Here is a 23,887-nt window from a genome sequence, read left to right as displayed (position 1 = left end):
ACAAATGTGAAATGGATTTATCAAAAAACACATAAAACTTCTGAAATGAACACTGAATTTAAACACATAGGCCTGTCTCTGAAATATATCACTTAGCCACAGACAATATCCAATAGGGACAGATAGCTCTGTGGTAATGTTAATAAGACTCATGGCAGCTGCTCTGGATCCAGTAACGTCCTTGACATGTGTTTCTGACCTGTGCCGCCCCTGCAGCTGCACACAGCTGAAAATATGATTTATTACTTTATAGAATTTTCTTCAGACACTTAATATTTCCACCAGGAACTTGTGTCTGTGTGCTTATTAGGTTTTAATCAAATGACTATATTTTAAATATTGTCTTTATTTTTGTCATTTTGTAAAACGTTGATGTGTTTTGTATCTGTGTCAGTGTCATCCTGAGATCTGCTGTTTTGTCAAGTGAGTAATTTGTGACCAAGTCTGTCATCAAATCAAACTCCTGCCTTTTGCTTCTTCCAGTGATGTTAATAGAACATTTGTTTATTTAGTTTCATAGGTAATTTATTTGGTAATGGTGCAGTATAGCTTTGCAGTGATTCAACAGGATTCATTAAGACAGGAAAGACAAGTTATACAAAAACACACAATCAATAATATAACCTTTTTTCTTCACTCTCAGACAAAAAGGTACAAAGCTGTCACTGAGCGGTACCCTATATGCAAAAGCTAAAATTATATTACACATTAGTACCTTATATACTATAGGCACCTATTTTGTACCTATTGTTGAGATTGTTAACATTTATTTAATTTTTTAGATGTAAAAATAATGAAACAATCTACAGTATACAGTAGCGCATGTTTGACATCTCTAATCTTACTGTTTTGGGGGTTTTTCACGTGGAAGTGGTTTCACTATATCATAACATTTGTAAGACACACACAGGATAAGTTTGGACAAAATTTAAGCTGCAGAGACAATAAGCAAAATAAGCTATAATGATGAAAACTATCCAGCACAGTGACACACAATATTTCAACCAAACAATAATGGTAATTCAGATAGGCTACTTAAAACAAACAAAAAACATAAAATTAAGCTCCCACCTGCATCAATGTTCAGTGGATCACTGCGGATATCTTCAAACAGCCCTGAAGATCAGTGATTAATCTATTCTTAGAGTGTTCTAAATTAAAACTGCTAAAGTAGAAACTTGCTTGGTTCAGTGCAGTAATTGTCTAATATTGCTTTATTATGGTGTAAAATGAATTGCCAGAATCCCCCAGTATTTAGGGATATTAAATTAATTAAAAAAATTGTCCATTGGTTTTGTTTTGTTTTAATTTTTACATTGTTTTAGTGCTTGTGAGAATCTTCTGCTCTCAGCTGATGAGCGTTTATGATATCATAGAGGAGTTTTAGAACGTTGCGCGGGACTATATAAAGCGCGAGACTCTCCTGCTCACTTTGTAGCGAGTAAGGAGTATTGTTATCAGCGGTGTTTACAGTGTGTATTCAGTTGTTGATAGCGTTTTATTTTGTCGAGTATGGGACAGCGACAATGTCGCAGAGAGAAAGCGAAGGGTGGTGAGTGTGTGCACGGGGTCAATCCCGGTACATCACTTACACTCACCGACCACAAGGCGGAGGTCCATCCTCGTTCCGACGAGACGCCTGTGTGTGTCGATGAGGGAGGCGGCCAGGAGAGACAGGAGAAAGGGAGAGACGAGACGAAGAAGAAGAGGAAGAAAAAGAGGTTTCGGAGGTTTGCCTCTTTCTTCTGTTGTATGTCTCGTCCCAAATCCACCAGAGCTCAGGAGCAGGTGGAGCAGGTGGAGCAGGGTGAGGTGCAGGACACTGACGAGGCTCCATCCAGGAGGTGTACTGATGGTAAATGACAAGCTCTGAACATCAAAAAGTCTCTTAATCATTTACACACATTTTAAAAATCACAATCACACATTATATAAATGCATACCAATTACCTTATTCCACAACATGTGATAAGTTTAAATATAGAAAGCAATATTTTGAAGAAGTTTAAGATTTCAAGTAGTCAAATGTTCCTCTAAATGAAAAATGATTCTGAGTATGCAATATTTTATTGATACCATTTAATTAAAACAAGCATTTGGTTGATATTCCCCTCTTTAGATCAGACTTCTTTACAGGACGTCATCTGTTCTTTAGAGGACAGTGATCATCAGGAGCCTCCTGCCAGTGCTCCTGAAGTCCTTCCCGCTGCCGAGGACCAGCAAATGAAGGACCAACCTCCAGATCAGGACAGTCCAGTCAGTCCGTCAGCAGACGAGAGTGCACCACATCTGCTGAGACAGCTGGACTGTGATAAGATCGTGACGGTTGAGGGTGAGTTTACTGTCATAATCCAAAATATAACTCAAACACATGTTATTCTTATACAATATATTATTTTAGGTGCATGTGTATTAAATAAATTGTATTAGTGAATATACAAGTACAAGTATAGTGATACAAACAATGTTAAAATAGGTTTTGAATAAGTATGGCTTGATTATAAATATAATTATATTTCAATAGACCACATTTGCTGGAAATACACCATCGGCAAGAAGATGGGGGTAGGAACATATGGCTCTGTATATGAAGGGACCCGCTGTGAGGACGGCCTTCAGGTGGCTGTGAAAATCACAGCAAAGTTGGAGAACGAGCTGTACATCAGACTTGTAAGTGAACTGTGCTCTCTTTCTCCTGTCAGTCATTGTTTGCTGTTTATAATATTTTGGATTAATGTGAATCACAGTGTACTAGTAATTAATATATCAAACAGACTGGGCAAAATCCTTATTTGAGAAATTACTTCCATCTAACCGTCATAAAAACTGTCTTTCTTCTAGCCTAACCATCCTAGACCAGTGCCTCTGGAGGTGGCCCTGACAGTCTTGGCCAATCAAGGCCCCAGCTGTCGCCACATTATAGAGTTACTGGACTGGCAGGAACATCTCGACCAGTACATCATGGTCCTTGAGCGGCCCTCACCCTGCATGGACATGTACGATTTTTGGCTGCATTATGACGGGCTCTTCAGTGAGGGGATGGCCCGTCACTTCATGCAGCAGGTTATCGATGCTGCTGCCGTGTGCTGTTACCGGGGGGTCCTCCATCGTGATATCAAGATGCCGAACCTCCTGGTTAACATAGAGACCCTGGAGGTGAAGTTGATTGATTTTGGCTGTGGGGACCTCCTGAAAAGCACATTGTACAAAACCTACAGTGGTATGTATTATTTTTCAAACATGTAGTTTGGGACTTGAACTCTAGTGACCAGTAACTCCATGTCTTAATTATTAAACAACATTCTCAGAAGAAAAGCCAGTCATAATGACAAACTCTTTCCTCCAGGAACAGCAAGGTACTGCCCTCCTGAATATTTTGAGAGGGCGAGTACCATGGGAAACAGGCAACAGTGTGGTCACTGGGAGTACTCCTGTTCCGCATGATCACCGGCTTTTTCCCCAAGAGCAGCGATAGCAGTCCGATGGACACTGATATCTGGTCCCAGCCAGGCTTCTCCGATGGTGAGATCTTCATTTCAACAATTTGTATTTAGACAAAATGGCTTTATAAAAGAAGTCCTCATGGATAATCCAGGAATCTTTCTCATTTTACAGTTTAGAAAGTGCAAAATTAAAGGTAATAATCAGACATCTCTCTATTTTTCTGCACAGAATGCTGCCGTTTTATCCGAGGATGTCTGAAGAGCGACCCGGAGAAGAGGCTTCATTTGGATGAGATGCTCTTCCATGACTGGTTTAAGGTACTGCATCAAAGAGAAGCTAAAATCATTTTAAAGATATAGTGTTTGTTTAGATTTTGGCTTTTTGATGGTCTAGTTTGATTATTTTAATATGGACATCAGCTAACTTTCAATTCCTGCAGTAACTCATATAGGCCTAGTCAATCTTCATACGCTGCATAATAAGCTGTATTTTTAAACCTTATGAAAAAGGTTTGTCTAATTTGTACAAGTTGTAATTGTATAATTGTTAATTGTGTTTCAGGTCCCCCTGTAAGTTATGGAGGACAGGGTCAGCCTTGCGTCTGGCGGGCTGACATGGGTGACCCCTCCATCCTTAGCGTCTTGCGGGGCTGGCAGGCCTTGGTAGCGTCTGGCGCCTTGGCCTGAGGCAGCAGTTTTAGCGTCTTGCGGAACTACTTGCCTTGGGATGTGTAATTATTGTAAATAGTTAGTGTAGTTTTAGTTAGTTAAGCTAGTTCTCCATCCCTCCAGCCTTAGCGTCTTGCGGGGCTGGCAGGCCATGGTAGCGTCTGGCGCCTTGGCCTGAGGCAGCAGTTTTAGCGTCTTGCGGAACTACTCGCCTAGGGATGTGTCTTGTAAATAGTTCATTTAGTTATAGTTAGTTGAGTTAGTTAAGTACTTCACCATCCAATCATATTTCTAAAAATGGAGTCACCTAGAGCTTCCCAGAGCTTCCTGTCAAGCCTGTCCCACAAGTTCTTGTCACAGCCGCCGCCATAGAGGTTCCTGCCACTCACATGGAGACGGAGCTCAGTTTCTCAGCCACCTTGGGCCCAAAGATACTGTCAGGGCTGCTTCAGAAATCCTTGTGAAGGCCACTGTCACTGCCTCTCCAAAACCTGCTGAGGTCAGAGAGAACCGAATCAAAGGCACTGCAGAGGTTTCTCGACATGGTAGAGCTGCCCAGGTCCCACAGCTTCTTGTCCAGGCCTGAAGGTTTCTGCTGCTGCAACTCCAGAACCTGCAATGGTTTCAGAGCTTTGTCTCATAACAGCTGAAGTTGGAAAGCTTCCCATCATGTGTGCCATGAAGGTTGCTCCCATGATGGTGTTGAGATTCATGCCACAGCTGCCAAAAAACCTCCAGCCAAACAGCCTCAATCTTTCTTGTCATAGCCTCAGCCAGAGCTAAAGCTGCTCCAGTCCCAGAGCTCCTCTCTCAACCTCCCTGGTCCCAGAGGTTCCTGCTAAAGCTGCTCTGGCCCTAGTGGCTTCTGTCTCGACCGCATCAGAAGATCCTCTCACGTCCCCAGTGTTTCCTGTCACTGGTGTGATTCCTCCATAAATATAGCACACCTCTGTGCCACATTAAAACACATTTGTGAAAATAAACAAAAATGTGTTATTTTATTAGGAAAACATGATAATCTGGGAATATTAACAATTCCGATTACGCTTAAATTCTAGAGAAGTTAAGCCTCTCATTTGACCTGTTGTTTATTTATCATGGTGAATGTTTGATAAACTCACCAGGTAAGTAATGCCCGGTAAGTAATATCTCAATAAAGCAATAATCCCCAAGAAGCCGTGGTTTACAGTGAATTTATAACAGCTAAGGGGCGTTGTTAGGCACGAAAACAGAAACAGTTGTGGTTGCAACAAAGTGATTACTGAGAAACACACAGATGCAAAAACAAAGGTGTATGTTTGTAGAGTAATTTACAACGGCTTCAAATGCGGCTCAACCAATCGGAATCAAGGACTGGAACTATCCATTTTATAAAGAGGAGTTTACACTATGTGGCCCTCCATTTACTATTTGAATTTGAAAGTATCGGAATATTATTAGACCGCATACAAGTTCCAGGTATGTGATTTAAATCAGACTGTAAGAATAACTTGTGACATGAGCAATTCAAATGAAGCATACAAAACGTGTCAACTCACATGGCGTAAAACTTACCTCGGTGGGACATTTACCATCAAAAGACTTGTGACACTTCATTTTATAATGCTTATGAGATCGCAGATAGTCATAATGTAAAAATAAATTATTTTAACTATGTTGCCTGTAATATTGGTACTATGAAAATAAACAGCAGATGGCAATAAAATGATTTTGAAAAAGGAAATTAGAAACAACAGGATCAAGTCACTCATTTGCCATATTTCATTATTCCAGTTTTAGACAACTCATCGAGTTCATATTTCAACTCGCTGTAATTTCAAATAAACTTTATTTTTACATAAACTGAGTCTGAATTTATCACACATACAATAAAAAAAATCTCTAAATGACAGAAATAGCCTGTCTCCAACCTTCAAGCTACCATCTTTACACAACTTATTTGAACAAATACTCGCTGTACAATACAGTATAACAATGTGCCTTCAGAATACAGTGGTTGCGTTCATTGTTTCTTTCTAAATGTCCCAAATACAGTGCATTAATAAATGTATACACATTTCAATTTTAGAGGAATGCATTGTACAGATAAAAAAAGAGAGAGAGAGAGACTGCAGAAAAAAAACAGAACAACAGCTACAGTACACAATTCATTTCCTTGAGGAATCTTTTGATTAAGAGGAAGAAAAAAACAGGCATCTTAAGGCTTATGTTGAATTAGATGGACCTTCGTCAGGAAGTATAAAGGTCTGCAGAGTAAATACTGCTATGTCATACTGCCCTTTTATATTTCAACTGAACAAAACACTGATATTTATAACCGTCATCCAAGAAAGTCTATTCTTACTATCAAAACAAGTCGAGAGGAAAGACGAGAAAAGAAAGAAGCAGGAAGCTGTTGGCCTCCAGTTCCGTTCTGTCAGTCTGAACATGAATTCTAAGAGGACGTCCGATACACATAAAACTCCTTTTTGAAATATTTGCATCCTTCAGAATGTCTCAGCAACTCATTCTGGAATGTACAATGTTGATGGGTCAGCGTCTGTGACTGCCTGCATATGATAGTAGTTGGCATGTCTTCATTAATGGGCGTCTACGCCTGTGCGCCTCGTGTGAGGGCAGCAGGGTTCCTGAGAGGCCTGCCAGTGTAAGGTAGCAGGTGGTGCAGAGAGAGCTGAATGCTGGCGGTGGAGGTGAGGGGGGAAAGAAGATCTTCCCCGGATAACTTTCAGTTCTCCTCAATGAGGGTGATATCTAGTTCAGTACAATCCCTTTCAAACACGCTAGTTTGTCCTCCGTCACGCTCTTCAGGGTCCTCCTCCTCTCTCTCCTCCTCCTCATCACTTTCACTTAACGGCCCAATACTCGTCCTACCCAGGCCTTCAGCTGGTGAACATGAGCCTCTGAAGTCTCCAAAAAAAGGCTCAAGGCCCATACAGACATCCCCGCCGCAGGCCAGTCTGCCACGTTCCATGTAACTGAGAGGGTCTGTGCTTCGAGTCTGAAAACAAAGAGAGAAATAACTTCAGTGGCTAAGCAACAATTTAAGAGACTTCTAAGCTACTTTTTGGGACGCAATCATATATTTGAAGAGTTTTGGCCACATAAAAACTTTGAAAGCAAGCAGAAGCCTCTGAGTCAAAGGGCTGTTTCTGCTGTGGACTGAACGAACATGTTAGCGTTAAGCTACTATAGCTAGCACCCACTTACCTGCCTTTTTAACAAAGAATACTGGGCATATGCCAGAGCACCTAAATAATCATTTTTATGCCCCATGACAAAGTTTTCAAAGTAGAGTTGGCAAGATAAACGTAACAAAAACACAAAGCATTACAACTGTACAGGTGCTACACCAACACCACACAGAGTTGCAAATTATAGGGAACTAAACTTCAGTGATTAGAATTTTCATCAGTTTGTGATAAAGCAAAACACTGTAAAAGTATTCGTTTCATTCGATTTTTTAGAGGGCCTCCAATGTTACACTTCTGAAATGAGCCATTTTCAAACCAAATTGTACATACACATGCATTTTACAATACTACTCTCGAACCTAAAAAGTAATAAACATTTAAAGTTACACCAGAAAATTCTAATTTTACCAATATACTCTTCAGACAAAAGTGGCATGTGGTTGACTTTTGAAATACAAACATTTCCTATTGGAAAATGAGTGTTTCTTGTCTAATTTAAATGAATTACCCAACAAATTGATTCTTCTAATCAGAAGTCCAAAAAATATGAGCTACCAGTTGCAATCAGTCTGAAACACTGATTTGTTCAAACAAAAGAATAGCAAAAACAGAACTAACATTCGTACTGAAATATATGTAGGCTACAGCACTTTTCACAATAACATGTTTAACACTGAACAGACAAATTCATGTTAAAGTTTATAATATCTAAATGCCTAATAGTCCACACTGAGCACTTTAGAACTGGCTGATTACTGGCCAATGACTATTTAAATGATCATCTATATTAGGGTACAATGAGGCGAAACAGCTCACCAGACTAAAAAGGCTCATTTTAATTTTCCTCTAAACCGCTAGATAACAAAAATTCAATGCAGCATCCATAAGGAAATTTAGCCTAACTTTGAAATTCTAATATTTCTTTTTTTTTTTTAAATGTTGTAGGTTTATGTATCAAACAATAAACCGTTAAAATGACCAAATATGTTTTGAGGTCTCATTAATGATTTTCAGTTTTATAACTTTTATAACACGGGCTGACATGACATGTTAGATTCAAATGTTCAATATAACTTAAAAGTTGGGTGTCCACCTTAGATAATCACCATATTTATAACAAAACAATTACACTTAAAAATATAATCATATCATCAGATATAATTTATTGTTACTACTAAAGCTACATTAAAAGCCAATAATTATAAATTATTAACAGGTCACCTTTAAACAGTGTATGATGCTTTCAGAATCTTACAAATATATGAAATATTTAAATATAAATATTTAAATGAACGTTTTAATTAAAGTGTTATAATAAAAGTAAATTGTTTGGTCAAAACAGAATCTGGTACAAATTTTGATACAGGTATACAATTTTGCTCTCATGTAAAAGACCCTCTTCACCACCTCATACAGTTATATGATTCACTTTAAACAACAAACTACTTTTATGATCTTTCCCACAAAATGTGTTGTTTCAATGTTCAAAAAAGAAAAAATGGAGTGTCTATTTACCTTGTTGGCAGAGGCTATTTACAGTAACTCTGCCCACCAACGTGTGATTTGGATAGTCAACATTACAAAAGACGGCTTTCAATCATCAGCTCTAGTGGCATAGCTGTAAAGCGCATACCTGCCTTTTGCCACACCTTTTTTCCTCTCTTTTAAATCTCATATCACATCGGAAAGGCATTTATTTTCAATAAAAATAAAGGAAATAATCAAAAAGTGTCAAATAAAGTATTGGGTAGGGTTAGGGTAGGTGTAGGAAGGGCTTTATTGTCCCAATAAGGTGGCATCCATTCAATAATTTGAATTCAAATTAAATTTTATTTTATTTTTTGTTATTGCATACTATTTTATCATGTACTACAATACTGAGGTGCAGATAATTGCCACTATTTGCATAAAGTAGTATAAATAGCAGAAAATCCTGCTATTTTAACAGTGTAAATAGAATCTATAGCTATATGTGCTTAGTGTAAAAAGCATATCGCTAAAAAATACTGCTATTTTCACTGAGTGTAAATAGAATCCATTGCTATTTGCACTTAGTGTAAATAGCCTCTATTGTTATTTACACTTAGTGCAAATAGCCACTGCCATGTTTTTTTTCCGGAATTATACAATATAAATTGCTTTATGTGAGTGTATGCAGCTAAAGTTGGATAAAAGTTTAAACTGAATCGAATCAAATCAAATAGAATCAGGGAATTTGTATCAATACTCAGCCCTACTTTAAACGATGCCATATTTTATAATTTTTCCTTTCTTTTTTGTACTGTCAGCTGCCTCCTTTTTTTCTAACAGAAAAAACAATCCTATCAGATGTGCCAAAGGCTCCTGCTTTCAAAATAACCTATTTTTATAACACCAGCTGTAGCAGCTGTATCTTCAGAATGGTAAGGAACAGGATACCTGTGTCATTTTGGCGAAATCTAGCACAGGCCGTGCACATGGTCTGTCCGGGTCCCTGCGGCGCTTCAGGCCAGGTTTGAGCAGGAGCAGGTCGCAGGGCTGAGAATGGCACCGTGGAAGTTGAGGAGGAAGAGCACGGCGCACCGAAGACGGAGTGCTGCAGGCGGACGAGGGCGAGGCGGGCACCGCCGGAGGGTGAGACGTGATCTGCGGGGGCACCGGAGGTGGCGGCAAGAACTGGGCGGCAGCTTCGCGGATGAGCACGGGAGAGAGGGAGAAGCGCCTCTGCGGGGGAGGCGGCGGGTGGAGCGGCGAGGGAGAGGAGGAGCATGAGGACGGCGAGGGGAAGAAGCAGCAGCAGGCGCCGCCTCCGGCACCGTCACTCGGGTCCCAGGGGAACGTCCACGGCAGCGGGGAATCTGGGGAAAGGGCCAGACTGAAAAAGGTGGGGCTGGAAGAAGAATGCAGCGAGGAGTTGAGCGAGGAGCTGGGGGCACGCAGTGGACACGGCCCCCCCGCGCCCCCTCCACTGTGGCATCGGCGGTTCACTGGTGTCCAGACCTTGGAGGCGCTCGGCCGCCAGGTGTAACGGCAGCGTGAAAGGTCCTCTGGTACAGACAGCGAACGACAGTGGCGTTTGGGGGGTGGCGGGGGGGGAGGGGGAGGCCCGGGAAAAGACAGGTCCGTCACAGAGGTGCTAGGGGCGAGCGGACGGTTCAGGGCATCCCCCTCCGGCAGGTGGCTTTCTGGAGGACCCAGGGGCACGGGGCCGGGGGGGAAGCTGGAGCTGAGCACCCCCTGCAGGCTGGCCTTCGAAGGAGGGCAGAGCTGCCAGTAACTGCTCTCTGAAAGAGGACGGACTGAGTTTTAGGAGTTAATCATTCATCGATTCATTAAGACATCAGAAGACATTAGAGGTGAGCGTATTACGGATTTTTGTAGGCCCAAACCCAGAAACAAGCATTCTAGCACTTCGGTTTCATAATCTTCAGTGCTACTTCCGCACAATTAAAGTGCATTAAGTACAAAATTAGTTGATTTAGCAGACTTTAAGTATACCAGTTTAGTATACCAAAAGTACAATTGCAGGGTATTTTTATTAAGTACATAAATATGTAAATGTATTTGTAGAAGACTTAGCATAAAATTAATGTATTTCAAATGCATTTTGTTATATTTATTTTTTACTAGGGTTTACCTGCTAACAAGTGGCTAAATGGGACTACAGAGGTTGTCGGGACATTAAATGTCATCACAACAAAGAGGTAAAACTCTTACGAGCTATTCTATTAGGGATTTTTTTTTTAAAATAAAGACAGCTGTCAGAAGATTAATGGTGGTGATGTTGAAGTCATTTGACATTGGTGTAGTTTGTTTATGGCCTAGCTTTAGCTTTTTATTTCTGGAGATTATATTTAAGCTTCAATATTCATAAATGTTGTGTTCATTTGTTTAGATTATCATGATAAAATGCACAAGAATCATACTTTTTTTGATGACAGAGCTTATTTTCCCCAATAATCCAAAAGTCAATGGTAAAGTCCTTTGGGGTTTTTGTTGAGGGTACCAGGGTGATGCTAATTTCTGGGTTGGCATACAAAAACATGTCAGTACTGCAGCACTCAATTTAGAATTTGCACAAAACCAAAAATATTACTTCTTACAAATGATAAATTGCAAGAAATGATATAACAGATAGTTCTGTCTATAAATTATGATCGGATGAGCTGCAACTGGTCCAAGTGGCATTATTCAGCAACTGTAAACAAGTACATTTCACATTACACGCCTTAATAACAAGTCTCGACTTGTTTGGGGCACGTTTTAATCTGTATGTTCACATTACACATTACTCATTTTCTTCACTTTCATGTGTAATTAACATAAAGCAGTCCTGCCCACTGATAGTTGCTCAAATATATCTCACAGCATATTTGTAAGCAAAATCTATACCATTTGGCATTTCTACTGCAGCATGGTATATTATGTTCATGCATATTATATAACATACATGGAATACATACAATATGCATATTTGTATAATGTTGACTTTCTGTATTCACTACTGTTTAAAAGTTTGGTCTGCAGGTATTTGATAAAAAAAATACTGTAATATTGAGAAACAGAACAATTTTTAAAACCTTGATTTTGTTTTAACTAGCAGCTATTATTTAGAAAACCAATGAGGTTGTAGGGCTTATGGGAGTTTATAACATTTGTTCTAAAAAGATTAGTGGCATTATGCTCCATACTTAATTATTTTACACTCAACTGAAACTCAGAAAAACTCTGCACTCCAAACTAAGGAGCTAAAGACTTCCAGATACTCAAAAGATAGGTTACATACCAGGCATCAATCCATCTGTGGGCCGGCTGGTTTCAGGGCTCTGGCGATGAAGTAGAGACTGAAAGAAGTTTAAAAAAAATTATTGCTTTAAGAGACAGATCAATGGTAAAGTGAAACATATCTATGCTGAGATCTAAAACACAAGCTTTACCAGTTTGCTGTCCAGTGGTAGTTGTTGATGCTGGGACAACGTTGTTGTTTAAGATTTAACGAAACCATGGCATGGCAAATTAGAGGAGAAAGGAAAGGTAGGAAAGGAAGGAAAGAGGCTGATGTGCACTAGATAAAACTGAAGCACTGTCCACCAAACATCCAGGACACGCTGCTCGCTTGATCTCACTCAGGAACCATGATGACGTCCTCACCTGGGACACAGAAGAAGCCAAATAAAGTATTAGATATAAAATAGGTTTGATTATTTCTTAAGATAAAAACATCCATTTTTTAGTTTTTCATCGACTTGTTTTTGAGTCACAGTATGTTATCATGAATGCTCAATTTGATTTCTCACAATGAGACCCCTTTAAATAAATGTATGTGAACACTAAATGACTTGTTCTAAATTCAGGACAATACAAAATGGTGGAACAAAACAAAAGTCAATGGTAAATGTTTAACAATAGCAGTTTCTCATGCAAATCTCTGGAGTTGCTTAGCTGCTGAAATTGTAAAATAAATAAATAATACAATTACCAAAAACTGCAAAGTATTCCTGATCTACTCTCAACATAAAATGCTTTTTAATTGCCTGTCCGATTCAAAAAGGTGCAGCCACTCACATATAAGACTTGTCATGTTTACAAGGAAGAGTATAAATCCTTGATAAGAGTCCTTCCTGTGTAACTAAACTTTGCAAGAAGATGCACAGAAAAAATGTTTTGCTTAATTCTTTTAGGTTTTATTTATGAATTTTTGCCCAGCTAGATACATTTAAAAGACTATACCAAATGCAAAAGATACTAAAAGGAAGAATCAAACAGCACTCGCCATCTCCATTCTGAAAAATCATTAAACACACCATGAGTCCAGCATGAAGCAGGAAAAAAACTATAATTTCTCCTTCATTACTTTCATACTACAAACAATACTCTCTATAAAGCAGGCACGAGAGCAGTCTTTATTAACTACGCACTGCCTACAGCAAACATATAAAATTCCCTTTGATTAATGAGTGCTATACTCCTGAACTGCTGACATCACACTTTCACACGGAAACAAACCAGGAATTTCAGGTGACTGACTTGCATGTATTCAAAGTACCTTCAAAACAACACAGAAAAATAGGCTAGCAAACCAACCAAATACACAACAAAAAAAACAGGATTTTTCTTCCCAGATTTCAAGAAACAGGCTAAATCTGGCAATTCATTTATTATAATCAGGTTAATGTGTTTGTGATCTTACATGAACAGAATGTGACCGATTCTAATTAATATTTGAATATTCTTGTGTTTTAAACTCAGTAATTCTTTCTTTCTCTTTTGAAGTATCCTCAGATTATGGTTTAATCAGAGAAGGCGACTGAAGTTCTCGCTTTCCAAACCCCGCTAAGGACTGTAACCCTGCAGGGCACAGGCCCAGTCTGCTAGCGGTCTCCCATTACAGCACACATGAATAGGGACTGCTTGGTGACAGGTGTCTGGGAAAGCTGCACAGTCAAGGAACCGGCTGTTCCGCTGGCCTGATGCCACTGTGGGAACTCCTACGAACACATCCTTCCCTGTCTGTGTTAACGGACACACAGAGCATTAAATCCACAAAATCATCCGACATGACTGTCCTGGGTGCACGTTATTTAAATCAGGGGTTTCCAAGGGGCCGTAAAAGAGTGCTGGGGTCAGTGGAAAATGTAGAGAAAAACAATAAAATAAAAAGATTAAATAAATAAATAAAATAGATTAAAATAAGTAGAAAACCATCTAAATAATAGTAACTAAATGACATTTGGGGGGAATTTGAGGGTCCCTCGAACAAGATGTTAGAGGTCCTTGGTATCTCAAAGATTGAAAATCTACTATTCTGTCAATAAGTACATGCCAACTCATTGATTTAAGTTATGAAAAAGCTTTAAAACCACATCGTCCAATGTGAACGTATTAAAGGGTTAGTAAATTCTGTCATTAATTAATCAGCGTTGTTTACGTTCAGTAGACAGCGCGTGCATGCTGAACGTAAACAACGCTCATTACGTTGATTACGTTCTGGCGTACGCTCCAAAATGGCAGAAGTCGGTAACTCTGGGAGAAGAAATGCTGTATAAATTATGTTATTATTGTTTTCTTTGCGCACAAAGAGTATTCTCATAGCTTTGTAAAATTACGGTTGAACTCCTGATGTCACATGGACTATTTTACCAATGTCCTTTTTACGTTTCTGTGTGTTGATTGTGGTAATATCCTTGCTTTCTATGGGAGGGTCAGAGAGCTCTCAGATTCCTTCACAAATATCTTAATTTGTGTTCTGAAGATGAACGAAGGTCTTACGGGTTTGGAACGACATGAGGGTGAGTAATTAATGACAGAATTTTCATTTTTGGGTGAACTATCCCTTTAATGTATATATGCTAGTGCACTTCATTTAAATCAGGGGCTTGGGGTCCGTGAAAATTTTAGAGAAAAACAATAAAAGATTAAATAAATTAAAAAGAATAAAACAAGAAAATGAGTAGAAATGCAACTAAATAATAGTAACTAAAATAGTTCTACCTAGGATTTGGGGGTCCCTTGAACGAGGCGCATGAACAAATATTAAGGTCCATTGTATCCAAAAGATTGAAAACCTACGATTTAGTCCAAGTCAACGCCAACTCACTGATTGAAGTTAAGAACCGTCGGTAGTAATGACGTATCGTGGCGGTCACAAGCAGATTCGGGTTCGGTTCCGCCGTTGCCTTGGTAACGCGCTGAGCGGTCGCGGCTGATGGAGGCGACGGCGGGGGGAGGGGAGCCTGCTGCCTGTCATCTCCATTATAAGCACATTAAGCGTGACATGTAGCACAACATACCCTTCGTCTACAATTCAAATCATTTGCTGAGATAAAAATATATGAATTTCCCGATCGCATCGACGCCTATAAATCAAATCAAATCGCGCTGAAGGTCGGTGTAGGCCACTGGGTTACATTTCTGAAGCGTGCGCGTACGGTTTGCACGGGGCATTAGCCAAGTTTAGCCATTCTGAGCATGCATACACATTAAGAGTATATTGATTTTTGCACGCCGAAGGCAAGCGAATGAATTGAGACTATAAATAAGCATTGGTCGACATTAGGAAGCAGAAAGCGGTTTCATATCGCGTGCACCGGTGGTTGTACACTATTTACATTTTGCTCGATTTTGCAGATTAAGCTAGGATATAACATACCAAAACCAAAAACTCTAATTCTGTATTTAGCATTTAATAAATCGCGATTCATTTCATGATAATTAAAAATAACAGACTATATGACAAGCCAATCAGGAACAGCCGACCCGGGCTATAGCTAACGCGGTGCTGTAAACAGGCCTATTAAAGAAATAAAGATTTAATATGTCTTTCCGTCACATACAGTGCGTTCCGTTCGCCAGTCTGCAAAAGCAAATTACTGCATCCCTGCCATGTGCTGCAGATTTGTTTACACGCGTTTATGAAATGCAATTCTGCCCCACGAACCGATTTCTTGCCATGCACAATGAGCCTGACTGCAGCGAAACTAGATATTATATGAATAACACCGCATTTAAACGAAGATGCACTGATGATTTTCGACGATAATGGCTTACCTTGAATCAACCGAGAGTGGTCGATAAAACCCCAGGCCTTGGATGTGGCTCTCAACTGAGAGATTCAGCCGATTCGGTACAACAAGCTAAAGCAGGTCGGCTTGCTGTCTAATACACTGTCCTCGCCTCGGCCTGGAAATAGATCTGTATACAATCCCCGACTGCTCTGCTTAACAAAAAACATACCGTTGAAATAACACGCTGGATCATAAGCGAAGACCGAAACAGACGATTTAAAGGATCGTGTAAAATTGAGGATTGGTCTGCAATTGCACGCTTGGTCGATACAGACCGTCTTCTCAACGTCGCCCACTAGGGAAAAATAAGTGCGCCCCTTCTATGGAGGAATTTGTAAATAACATTCAGGGCATATACGGACTCAGGTTCATCTTACAACTGTCCTCATACAAACGCGTGAAAGGTGTACGGGAATGGGTAGAGGAGAGCAAATATGAGGTGAATAAATGAACGATATTAAGCTGTGAGGAATCAAACAATAGTTCAGTGAGAGAAGAACTTGACTTTCTTTGGACTGAGCGGATCCAGAGATAATACTATACTCAGAATCATGGGAACTGTAGGGATTTCTCCGTATTTTTGTGAATAAGTCTAATTTATGAGTTTGTTTTCAGGATTATATACACATTTAAGACCAAAATATTCTTAACATGGCAAACAACTTAACATACCTAGTCAGTGAACTTCAGTTCTTTGACCTAATAATGAGAAAGATGCGGTGTTATTCGTTTAATAACGCAGAAGGTGAAATTTAATGGATAAAAGCATACAAAGAAATTGTAGCACAATTTAATGACTTATGCAGAGTCAGCAAGCCAGTCCACATCTTTATTAGTTTTTCCATTCATTAGGTCCACACACACAAAATAAAAACTTCTGAACTTCCTGTTTTTAGAAAAACAGTGACGTGACAAACAGGAGGAAAAGAGTGTTAGGAACACGGAACAAAAGAAATAGAACCAGTGCGTTAGAAGGGAAAGAATCTTAAAAGGAAACCAGAACGTGAGGAACAAAGTAGCAATAATAGGTTGAACGTGTACAATGTTGAAACATTCATCTGGATAGGATGCCTTGATTACAAAGTGCATAAAGTGCACAGCATACTGAACTAAGAGACAGTGATCCAAGTGTAATTCAAACATGGCTGGAGAACAAGCTTTGCGCCTGATCTGTGCAGACCATTAGTATGATTTGACGAGACACTACGTAAATCTCCAGAAAGGCTCATCATGCAGCAAAGGCGCCTGGTTTCGGTTGTGGTCAGTCTCGAGGAGAAATCGCAACCATCCTAGGACGTTCTCCTGTGCTGTTAGGTGACTGCTAAAGGCGTAGCCCAATCCGGGCTGAGAGGTTTGGCTCTGGTGGCATGGGACTCCAACCTGGACAGAAGAATCACAATTGGCACTGAAACCATGCACTGTACTTTACAAGAGAAGGACATTGGTTTGATGTACCACTACCACAACATACTACTTCAAACAACTCCATTGACTCAATATTTATGTCTGACCTGAGTAGCATTAGAATACAGCCAAGCACCATCGGATGATAATTCAGAAGGTTGTGAAACAATGGAAAACATGGTATCCGGTGCCATTTCCCACTTTGTGCCCTCCTTCTCACCACTGTCGCACAGCTCTGTATTCATCTTCTCAAGCAAGCTCTGCCTAAGATAGTTTAATTTCACAAATTAATAGAATTACTACAAAGGTAAAAACGGTGTTTGAAGACTTACAATTGATCAACAGGGTCTTGTCCCTCCATGTCTTTCTGGGAAGCAGATGGTGGGTCCCATGTATGAAGCGCTCTCCGCCAGAGACGGACTTGCATATCCCAAGATCTGCGGCTATATTTGCGATATTTGTTTGGAGTGGAAGGGTGAATCCCAGGCACACGCAGACGCCTGAACAGTTAGGAAATATAAGACCAGGAGCCTTTCAATACAATCAGGAGAACGTTCAGCAAGAAGAAAAAAAAAAGTGAAGAGAAAAGTTGTGTTGTTCACAACTCAATACAGCTTCACCAATTCTCACTTTGGAACCTGCTGAGCATAGCTCTGGTAGCCACAGGTGTTCTTTCCATACTGAATCTGTTTTTGTCTACGCTTCAAAACTGCCTCATTGGTCTCGAATTGTGCCGGGTCAGCATTGTTGGGGCACCACTGTCGCCCTGATGGTGACCTACAAAACAAGTTATTTAATCAGCTGGTTAAATAAATACAAACATTTATTTTAATAAAAGCAATAAACATACACACACATATACATACACACACCTATGCACACACAAAATTCTATTTAAAATTTATCACAAAAAAAAAAAAACTTTATACTTAATAGAATTTCATGCGTGTGCACACCGTTTATTAAAAATGTTACTTTTAATAGAAGTATTTGTCTGAAAATACTAAATATTACATTTAGAATTTTGTATGAATGTATACAAATTGTATTAATTCATAAGTACTATTTCTTTTCTCTTCAATAACCATATTAAGAGACCTGTTGATCCCATCGATGTCTTCGGTTCCAACAGCAACATTAGCTGTAGACATCTTCAGGATGCACCGCTCAAGAATGGATGACCTGAACAGAGAATCAGCAGTTTAAATGGTTAAAACCTTTTTAAATTAGATGTCTTAACTTCTAAAGTGTCTCATACAAAACTCACACCAAAACGTCAGATATACGCAACAAAAAGATCATTAAATAAAAACAGACCTGCGAGGCTTCTGAACAGCAGAAGTCTTTTCTCCATTATGTGAAGCTGACTGTGGGGTTTTAGAGCAGCTAGGAGGGGGATTCCACAGTTCACAAATCAGTATTAAGTTTGTACTCTGACAAAAAAAACAAAAAACAGATATCTACCTGACAAGACTATCATACACTGAACTGCAGCCTGGTAGAAGCCAAGGTTCTGGGCTACATGGGAGAGAGTGCGTTTTAGTCTTGAAGTCTTGGGCAACGTCTGTTGGCCACAAATGAAGAGGCAGACCTCTAAAATACAAACAAAAGACAAGCTACAGCAACACGTAACGATATTTTAAATGTGCAAACTGAATTTTAAAAACATACAACCGCGAGTCAAAGGGGCTTTGAAGAAGGCTCTCTATGCGTGTTGTCATGATTTTGGCTACAGCCACACAACACATTGCGTTTGACAAAGCTTTTTATCAGCGGCAGGTGTAACGGGGGCGGGGCTCTACAAATGAGACAGGTAAGGCCACTACTAATCATTAAAAAAAAAAATCAAAACAATTTATAAAATTAAATAATAAATATCGTCATAACGATTTCATGTGGAAGGAAATAATTGCGCTTTTATTTTGAATATGTCTAGTGTAGCCTACAGTGTTTGATCGTTGCCACGGAAAAAAAGATGTAACTTTAGCTGTCAAAAAAAAAAAAGGATGTAAGTTAGCTGTCAGAGTTTACAGTAAATATTTCACTGTTTAGACACATACCTTAGTCTTGGCAACAAAATAACTGGCTGATAATATATAGAACTATACAGGCTACGTTATGTCACTAAACAGCCTATTTTATTTATTCAGCAAAATGTAAACAATAAAACAGCTATGAAACACAAAATTATTCGTGTAAATCACGTTAAATGTAACAATATAAAACGTGTTTTGTCCAGTTAATATTGTGTTTAAAGTTGTTGTTGTTTTCCACGGTCAGCGACAGCAATTTTATCAGATACCGGCTTTGGTTGGATCACCTTTGAAATAGAACGGCACTTGTTTACGACAGTAACACACGCTTTTTACGGCATCACGATAGCAAAATGGCGTCTGGCAGTGGGGTAAGAATTTTGTTAAGACTTGTTTAGATTTCCTTCTTTGTTTAGAATTAAAATCTTTCCGCTTTCTTTGGCCATTGTTTATAAACTAAATCTGTTCTTAATTTCGTCTTTTAAAAAGTGTTGATTTCGCGGTAGCTGGGGAAAATGAAAGCTGTTTGAGGGTTTTGACGCTAGATGGTTTTGTTTTGTTGTATACAAAAACAAGAACACGGATATATTGAATTATGAGACGTTTTGCAATCTGGTGTCTCTAGTATTGCTGGCCGACAGCCTTGTTAAACTATTAATATGATCAGATGGGTTTTATTTAATGTTCGATCTTGTGCACATGCTTTTCTATGCATTTTCAGCCGGTTACTGAATACAGCTAATGTGATTCATTTGTTTAAGATGTTTATAATAGCATCTGTTTGATTTTGTAGTCCAAGAATGATTTTCGTCGTAAATGGGACAAAGGTGAATATGAACAGCTGGCCCAAAACGACTCACAGAAGAGAGAGAGAAAAAAGATGGTAAGCAAAACTATTGTAACCTTTAATATATTCATATATATTTTATATTTATTTTTTTTTTTTTAAGTGTATAAGCTTTAGTGAAAGAACGCATTTATTACTTTTTATGTTAGATTGTCACGTATAGGGTCAAATAAAATTGAAAAAAAAAAGCTCAGCTGCCAATAGTTCATCCAAGTAAAAGATTTCTAGCAATATTTCTTATGTTATCCATCTTTTCCGTTCTCCAGGCAAACCTGTGCCCCCCGTCAAGCGGGAGCTTCTCCGCCACAGAGATTATAAGGTGGATCTGGAGTCAAAACTGGGGAAGACAATCGTCATCACAAAGACCACACCGCAGGCTGAAATGGGAGGGTGGGTATCTGCTATACGATAACTATTCTAATACTACATCAGTATGAGTTTATGAGTTGTGCGATTAATCAAATTACGATGTGAACATGCGTGGTTTCTAAACTGCAGAGAGCAATATTTATGCAAAGATATGTTGCCTGCAAATATTGTCAATAAAGCTGCAACTACTACTTCAGCAGTAGTTTCTTTTTGAAAAATGTTTCAAATTTAAATTCATAAAACCAAAATGCATTTATGAATGTAAATTGTCAAGAAATATTATGTCAAAATGGTGATTTTAAAAGTCAAAATGAAATCGCAATATTGATTAAAAAAATAGTGATTAGTGTTTTTGTTTTTTCATGTATTGAAAGAGTTTTTTCATTGGCTGACAATATTTCAGGGTTTTGTGCTATTTCTGTTGATATGATCATGCATTTCCTTCCTCTCAGGTACTACTGCAATGTCTGTGATTGTGTAGTAAAAGATTCCATAAATTTCTTGGATCATATCAATGGTAAAAAACGTAAGTATCGCAGTCTTTGTACTTTTCTTGTATTTAATGCAAAATATTCATTTTACATATTATAACACATTATATATGTGTAACGCATGTAGCATATATTAATATTTTACACACCATATGTACAAATCCTTTTATGTGATGTTTAAGTTCATGTTATACTATCTGTACATAACAACTCTTTGTATATATGTGACCCTGGACCACAAAACCAGTCATAAGTAGCACTGGTATATTTGTAGCAATAGCCAAAAATACATTGTATGGGTCAAAATGATCCATTTTTCTTTAATGGCAAAAATCATTAGGATTTTTGTAAATTTCCTACGTAAATATATCAACTTCATTTTTGATTAGTAATATGCATTGCTAAGAACTTAATTTTGACAACTTTAAAGGCGATTTTCTCAATATTTAGATTTTTTTTGCACCCTCAGATTCCAGATTTTCAAATAGTTGTATCTCAGCCAAATATTGTCCTATCATAACAAACCATACATCAATGGAAAGCTTATTTATTCAGCTGTCAGGTGACCCTTATGAATGGTCCAGGGTCACATATTTACTTTTCTTCTTTTTTAGTACTAATGTTATTATTCTGAACTTGTTACTTTTATAATTTAGTGTCTAGCTGTTGTATTTCTGTAGCACTTGGCCAGTTGCATTTTCAAAACTCGATACATTTATTTTGCCATTACACAGATCAGAGAAACCTGGGAATGTCCATGCGAGTAGAGCGCTCTTCATTGGACCAAGTTAAAAAACGTTTTGAAGTAAACAAGAAAAAGCTGGAGGAAAAGCAGAAGGAGTACGATTTTGAGGAAAGAATGAAGGAGTTGCGAGAGGAGGTCAGTGTTGAAATTGAGGTTCATTTACAGACAGGTGATGAGCAGATAAATGTCTTAAAAACCAGTGCATCTTAACTCCCAATTGTGAATAAAAAATATCATTTTTGGGACATCCAGTGCATGCTTTCTGTAACATGGTAGCTACTTATCTGAAAAAAAATCTAAATCTTAAAGTGATGATTAGCCCAAATATGAAGATCTGCTGTTAATTTACTCACCATCAGGTCCTCCAAGATGTAGGTGACTTTTCTTTAGTGGAACAGTATAGAATTTTATTGGTGATTTCTAAAATGAAAGTCAGCAGCTATTGGCACTTGAGAATCAAAAAATATATATATTGAGGTCTCATGATGTTAACAATCACTCTGTGCAGGAAACATTAATTAGAACATTATTATCTGTAATTCATAGCCTCAGGCAAGCAGTGTGGAGTGATTTCCGGTCAGTGAATGAATCATTCTTTTGAACTGGTTCTTTTTTAGTGAACTGGATAAACCAGTTCACTAAATTGGCCTGAACTGTCACTGCTTAATTGTGTAAACAAACTGGCGAATCGGTAACTTGAACCAGTTCTTTGACGTGAAATGTCCGAAAGAACCAGTTTGCGGAAAAGCATCAGATTTCCCCTGTTGCCTGAGGTTATGGATATAAGGTAACAATGCTGTACAAAATGTTCAGTTTCTTGCACAGACCAGTCACTTTGCTTCAATGTGTGAAAATATGTAAAGTCAAAATATAGCTAATCAGGAGCTGTCGTTATTCATTTTGAATGTTTTTTTTTTATAACTCTTAAGTGCCAGTACCCTCTGACTTGCATTTATGAATCACCAAAGACCACGGTTTGAGCTCAAAAATGTTTTTATTATTCTACTGAGGGGAAAAAAAAGTCACCTGCATTTTGTATGTCCTGAGGGTGTGTAAATTAATACATATTACATACTGTCATACAGCATACTATAATTTTTGGGTGAACTATCCCTTTAAGAATTTAATTGGTTTTGTTTTTTTGTTTGTTTGTTTGTTTTCTGCCAACAGCATATCAGTACTCGGAGTTCATAACTTATCCTTTATTTTATTATTTTTTTCATGCTGTTGTTAAGGAGGAGAAAGCAAAAGCCTACAGAAAAGAAAAGCAAAAGGAAAAGAAAAGAAAGGCAGAAGAAGATCTCAACTTTGAAGATGATGATGAAATGGCTGCTGTGATGGGATTCTCAGGTTTTGGATCCTCCAAAAAAGGCCACTGATCACTCATTTTAAACATTTGCTCACCAAGGCCTTCTTTGAATAGGTATCCCTGAACTGTATGAAAATTGGCAAGAACTGCATTATTGTTTCACAGGACCACGCAGCTTTTTATTGTACATTCTGTTAAATACTTCTGATTCAACACATGTGGTGGTTAACCTGTTTTTGGCCCTTGATCATAGAACATCAGCATAACTTCGTCAATCTAAATTAAACTCCTTGTTATAATGAAGTTTTTGTTATAAGGTCGTGGTGTAAATAGGGCTGCATATGCATAAATGTTTTATGAGTTGTGTCTGAAGTTACCCTCTTATACTTTCCACACAATGAAACAGAAAAGGTTCAAATTAAAACAATATGACCTCTTTTGAAGACAAAACTTGATGCATCTGTTCACTAACGTCTCTGTAGATGTGGGGCAGACAAGGGAATAATAACCTGTTAATTGTGTAATTATAGAGGGGGTTTTTTATTATAAGGAGACTGATAGATTGTAGTTTGTGGTTATTTTACATTAAAAACATTATCTAACATCCTTTCAGAGTTTTCTACTGTATTAAAGTACAAAACAATATTAACTACGGCCGTAATAAAGTGTGTGTGTGTGTGTGATAGAACATCTTATACACACAGTGCCTATTGCAAAAGTATTCATACTCCTCCATTTTTCCAGATTTTATGTTGCTGCCTTATGTTAAACTGCTTTAAATTAATTTTTCCCCACATCAATCTACACTCCATGCACCATATTGACAAAGCAAAAACACAATTG

At 38.4% G+C, this 23,887-nt stretch overlaps 3 protein-coding genes and 1 pseudogene across 3 annotated transcripts; 2 read left to right on the top strand and 2 right to left on the bottom strand.

The window, feature by feature from the left end:
• Nucleotides 1-1,512: 1,512 nt before the first annotated feature.
• Nucleotides 1,513-4,111, top strand: LOC131529046 (serine/threonine-protein kinase pim-2-like; annotated as a pseudogene).
• Nucleotides 4,112-5,923: 1,812 nt separating this feature from the next.
• fam53c (family with sequence similarity 53 member C) lies at nucleotides 5,924-16,317 on the bottom strand. The gene is made up of 5 exons (XM_058758345.1): nucleotides 15,830-16,317; nucleotides 12,220-12,433; nucleotides 12,069-12,126; nucleotides 9,722-10,566; nucleotides 5,924-7,110 (listed from the first exon to the last, which is right to left on the bottom strand). The coding sequence occupies exons 3-5, from the start codon at nucleotides 12,073-12,075 to the stop codon at nucleotides 6,838-6,840; spliced, it is 1,125 nt and encodes a 374-aa protein (XP_058614328.1). The 5' UTR covers nucleotides 12,076-12,126; nucleotides 12,220-12,433; nucleotides 15,830-16,317; the 3' UTR covers nucleotides 5,924-6,837.
• A 344-nt stretch (nucleotides 16,318-16,661) lies between these two features.
• slbp2 (stem-loop binding protein 2) lies at nucleotides 16,662-19,055 on the bottom strand. The gene is made up of 8 exons (XM_058758346.1): nucleotides 18,922-19,055; nucleotides 18,715-18,843; nucleotides 18,568-18,636; nucleotides 18,349-18,432; nucleotides 17,881-18,027; nucleotides 17,583-17,750; nucleotides 17,358-17,514; nucleotides 16,662-17,226 (listed from the first exon to the last, which is right to left on the bottom strand). The coding sequence occupies exons 1-8, from the start codon at nucleotides 18,996-18,998 to the stop codon at nucleotides 17,050-17,052; spliced, it is 1,008 nt and encodes a 335-aa protein (XP_058614329.1). The 5' UTR covers nucleotides 18,999-19,055; the 3' UTR covers nucleotides 16,662-17,049.
• Nucleotides 19,056-19,621: 566 nt separating this feature from the next.
• Nucleotides 19,622-23,650, top strand: zmat2 (zinc finger, matrin-type 2). Its single transcript, XM_058758347.1, is given in 7 exon segments — nucleotides 19,622-19,654; nucleotides 20,077-20,128; nucleotides 20,131-20,166; nucleotides 20,397-20,520; nucleotides 20,952-21,025; nucleotides 21,725-21,870; nucleotides 22,971-23,650. Coding segments are annotated over 7 exon segments (594 nt in total). The 5' UTR covers nucleotides 19,622-19,636; the 3' UTR covers nucleotides 23,115-23,650.
• The last annotated feature ends 237 nt before the right edge of the window (nucleotides 23,651-23,887 follow it).

The sequence above is a fragment of the Onychostoma macrolepis genome, chromosome 21, assembly GCF_012432095.1.
Source record: "Onychostoma macrolepis isolate SWU-2019 chromosome 21, ASM1243209v1, whole genome shotgun sequence".
In the NCBI taxonomy this organism is placed as follows: Eukaryota; Metazoa; Chordata; class Actinopteri; order Cypriniformes; family Cyprinidae; genus Onychostoma; species Onychostoma macrolepis.
The sequence above is the reverse complement of the archived record's forward strand: the minus strand, read 5'-3'. Positions and strand labels throughout refer to the sequence as shown.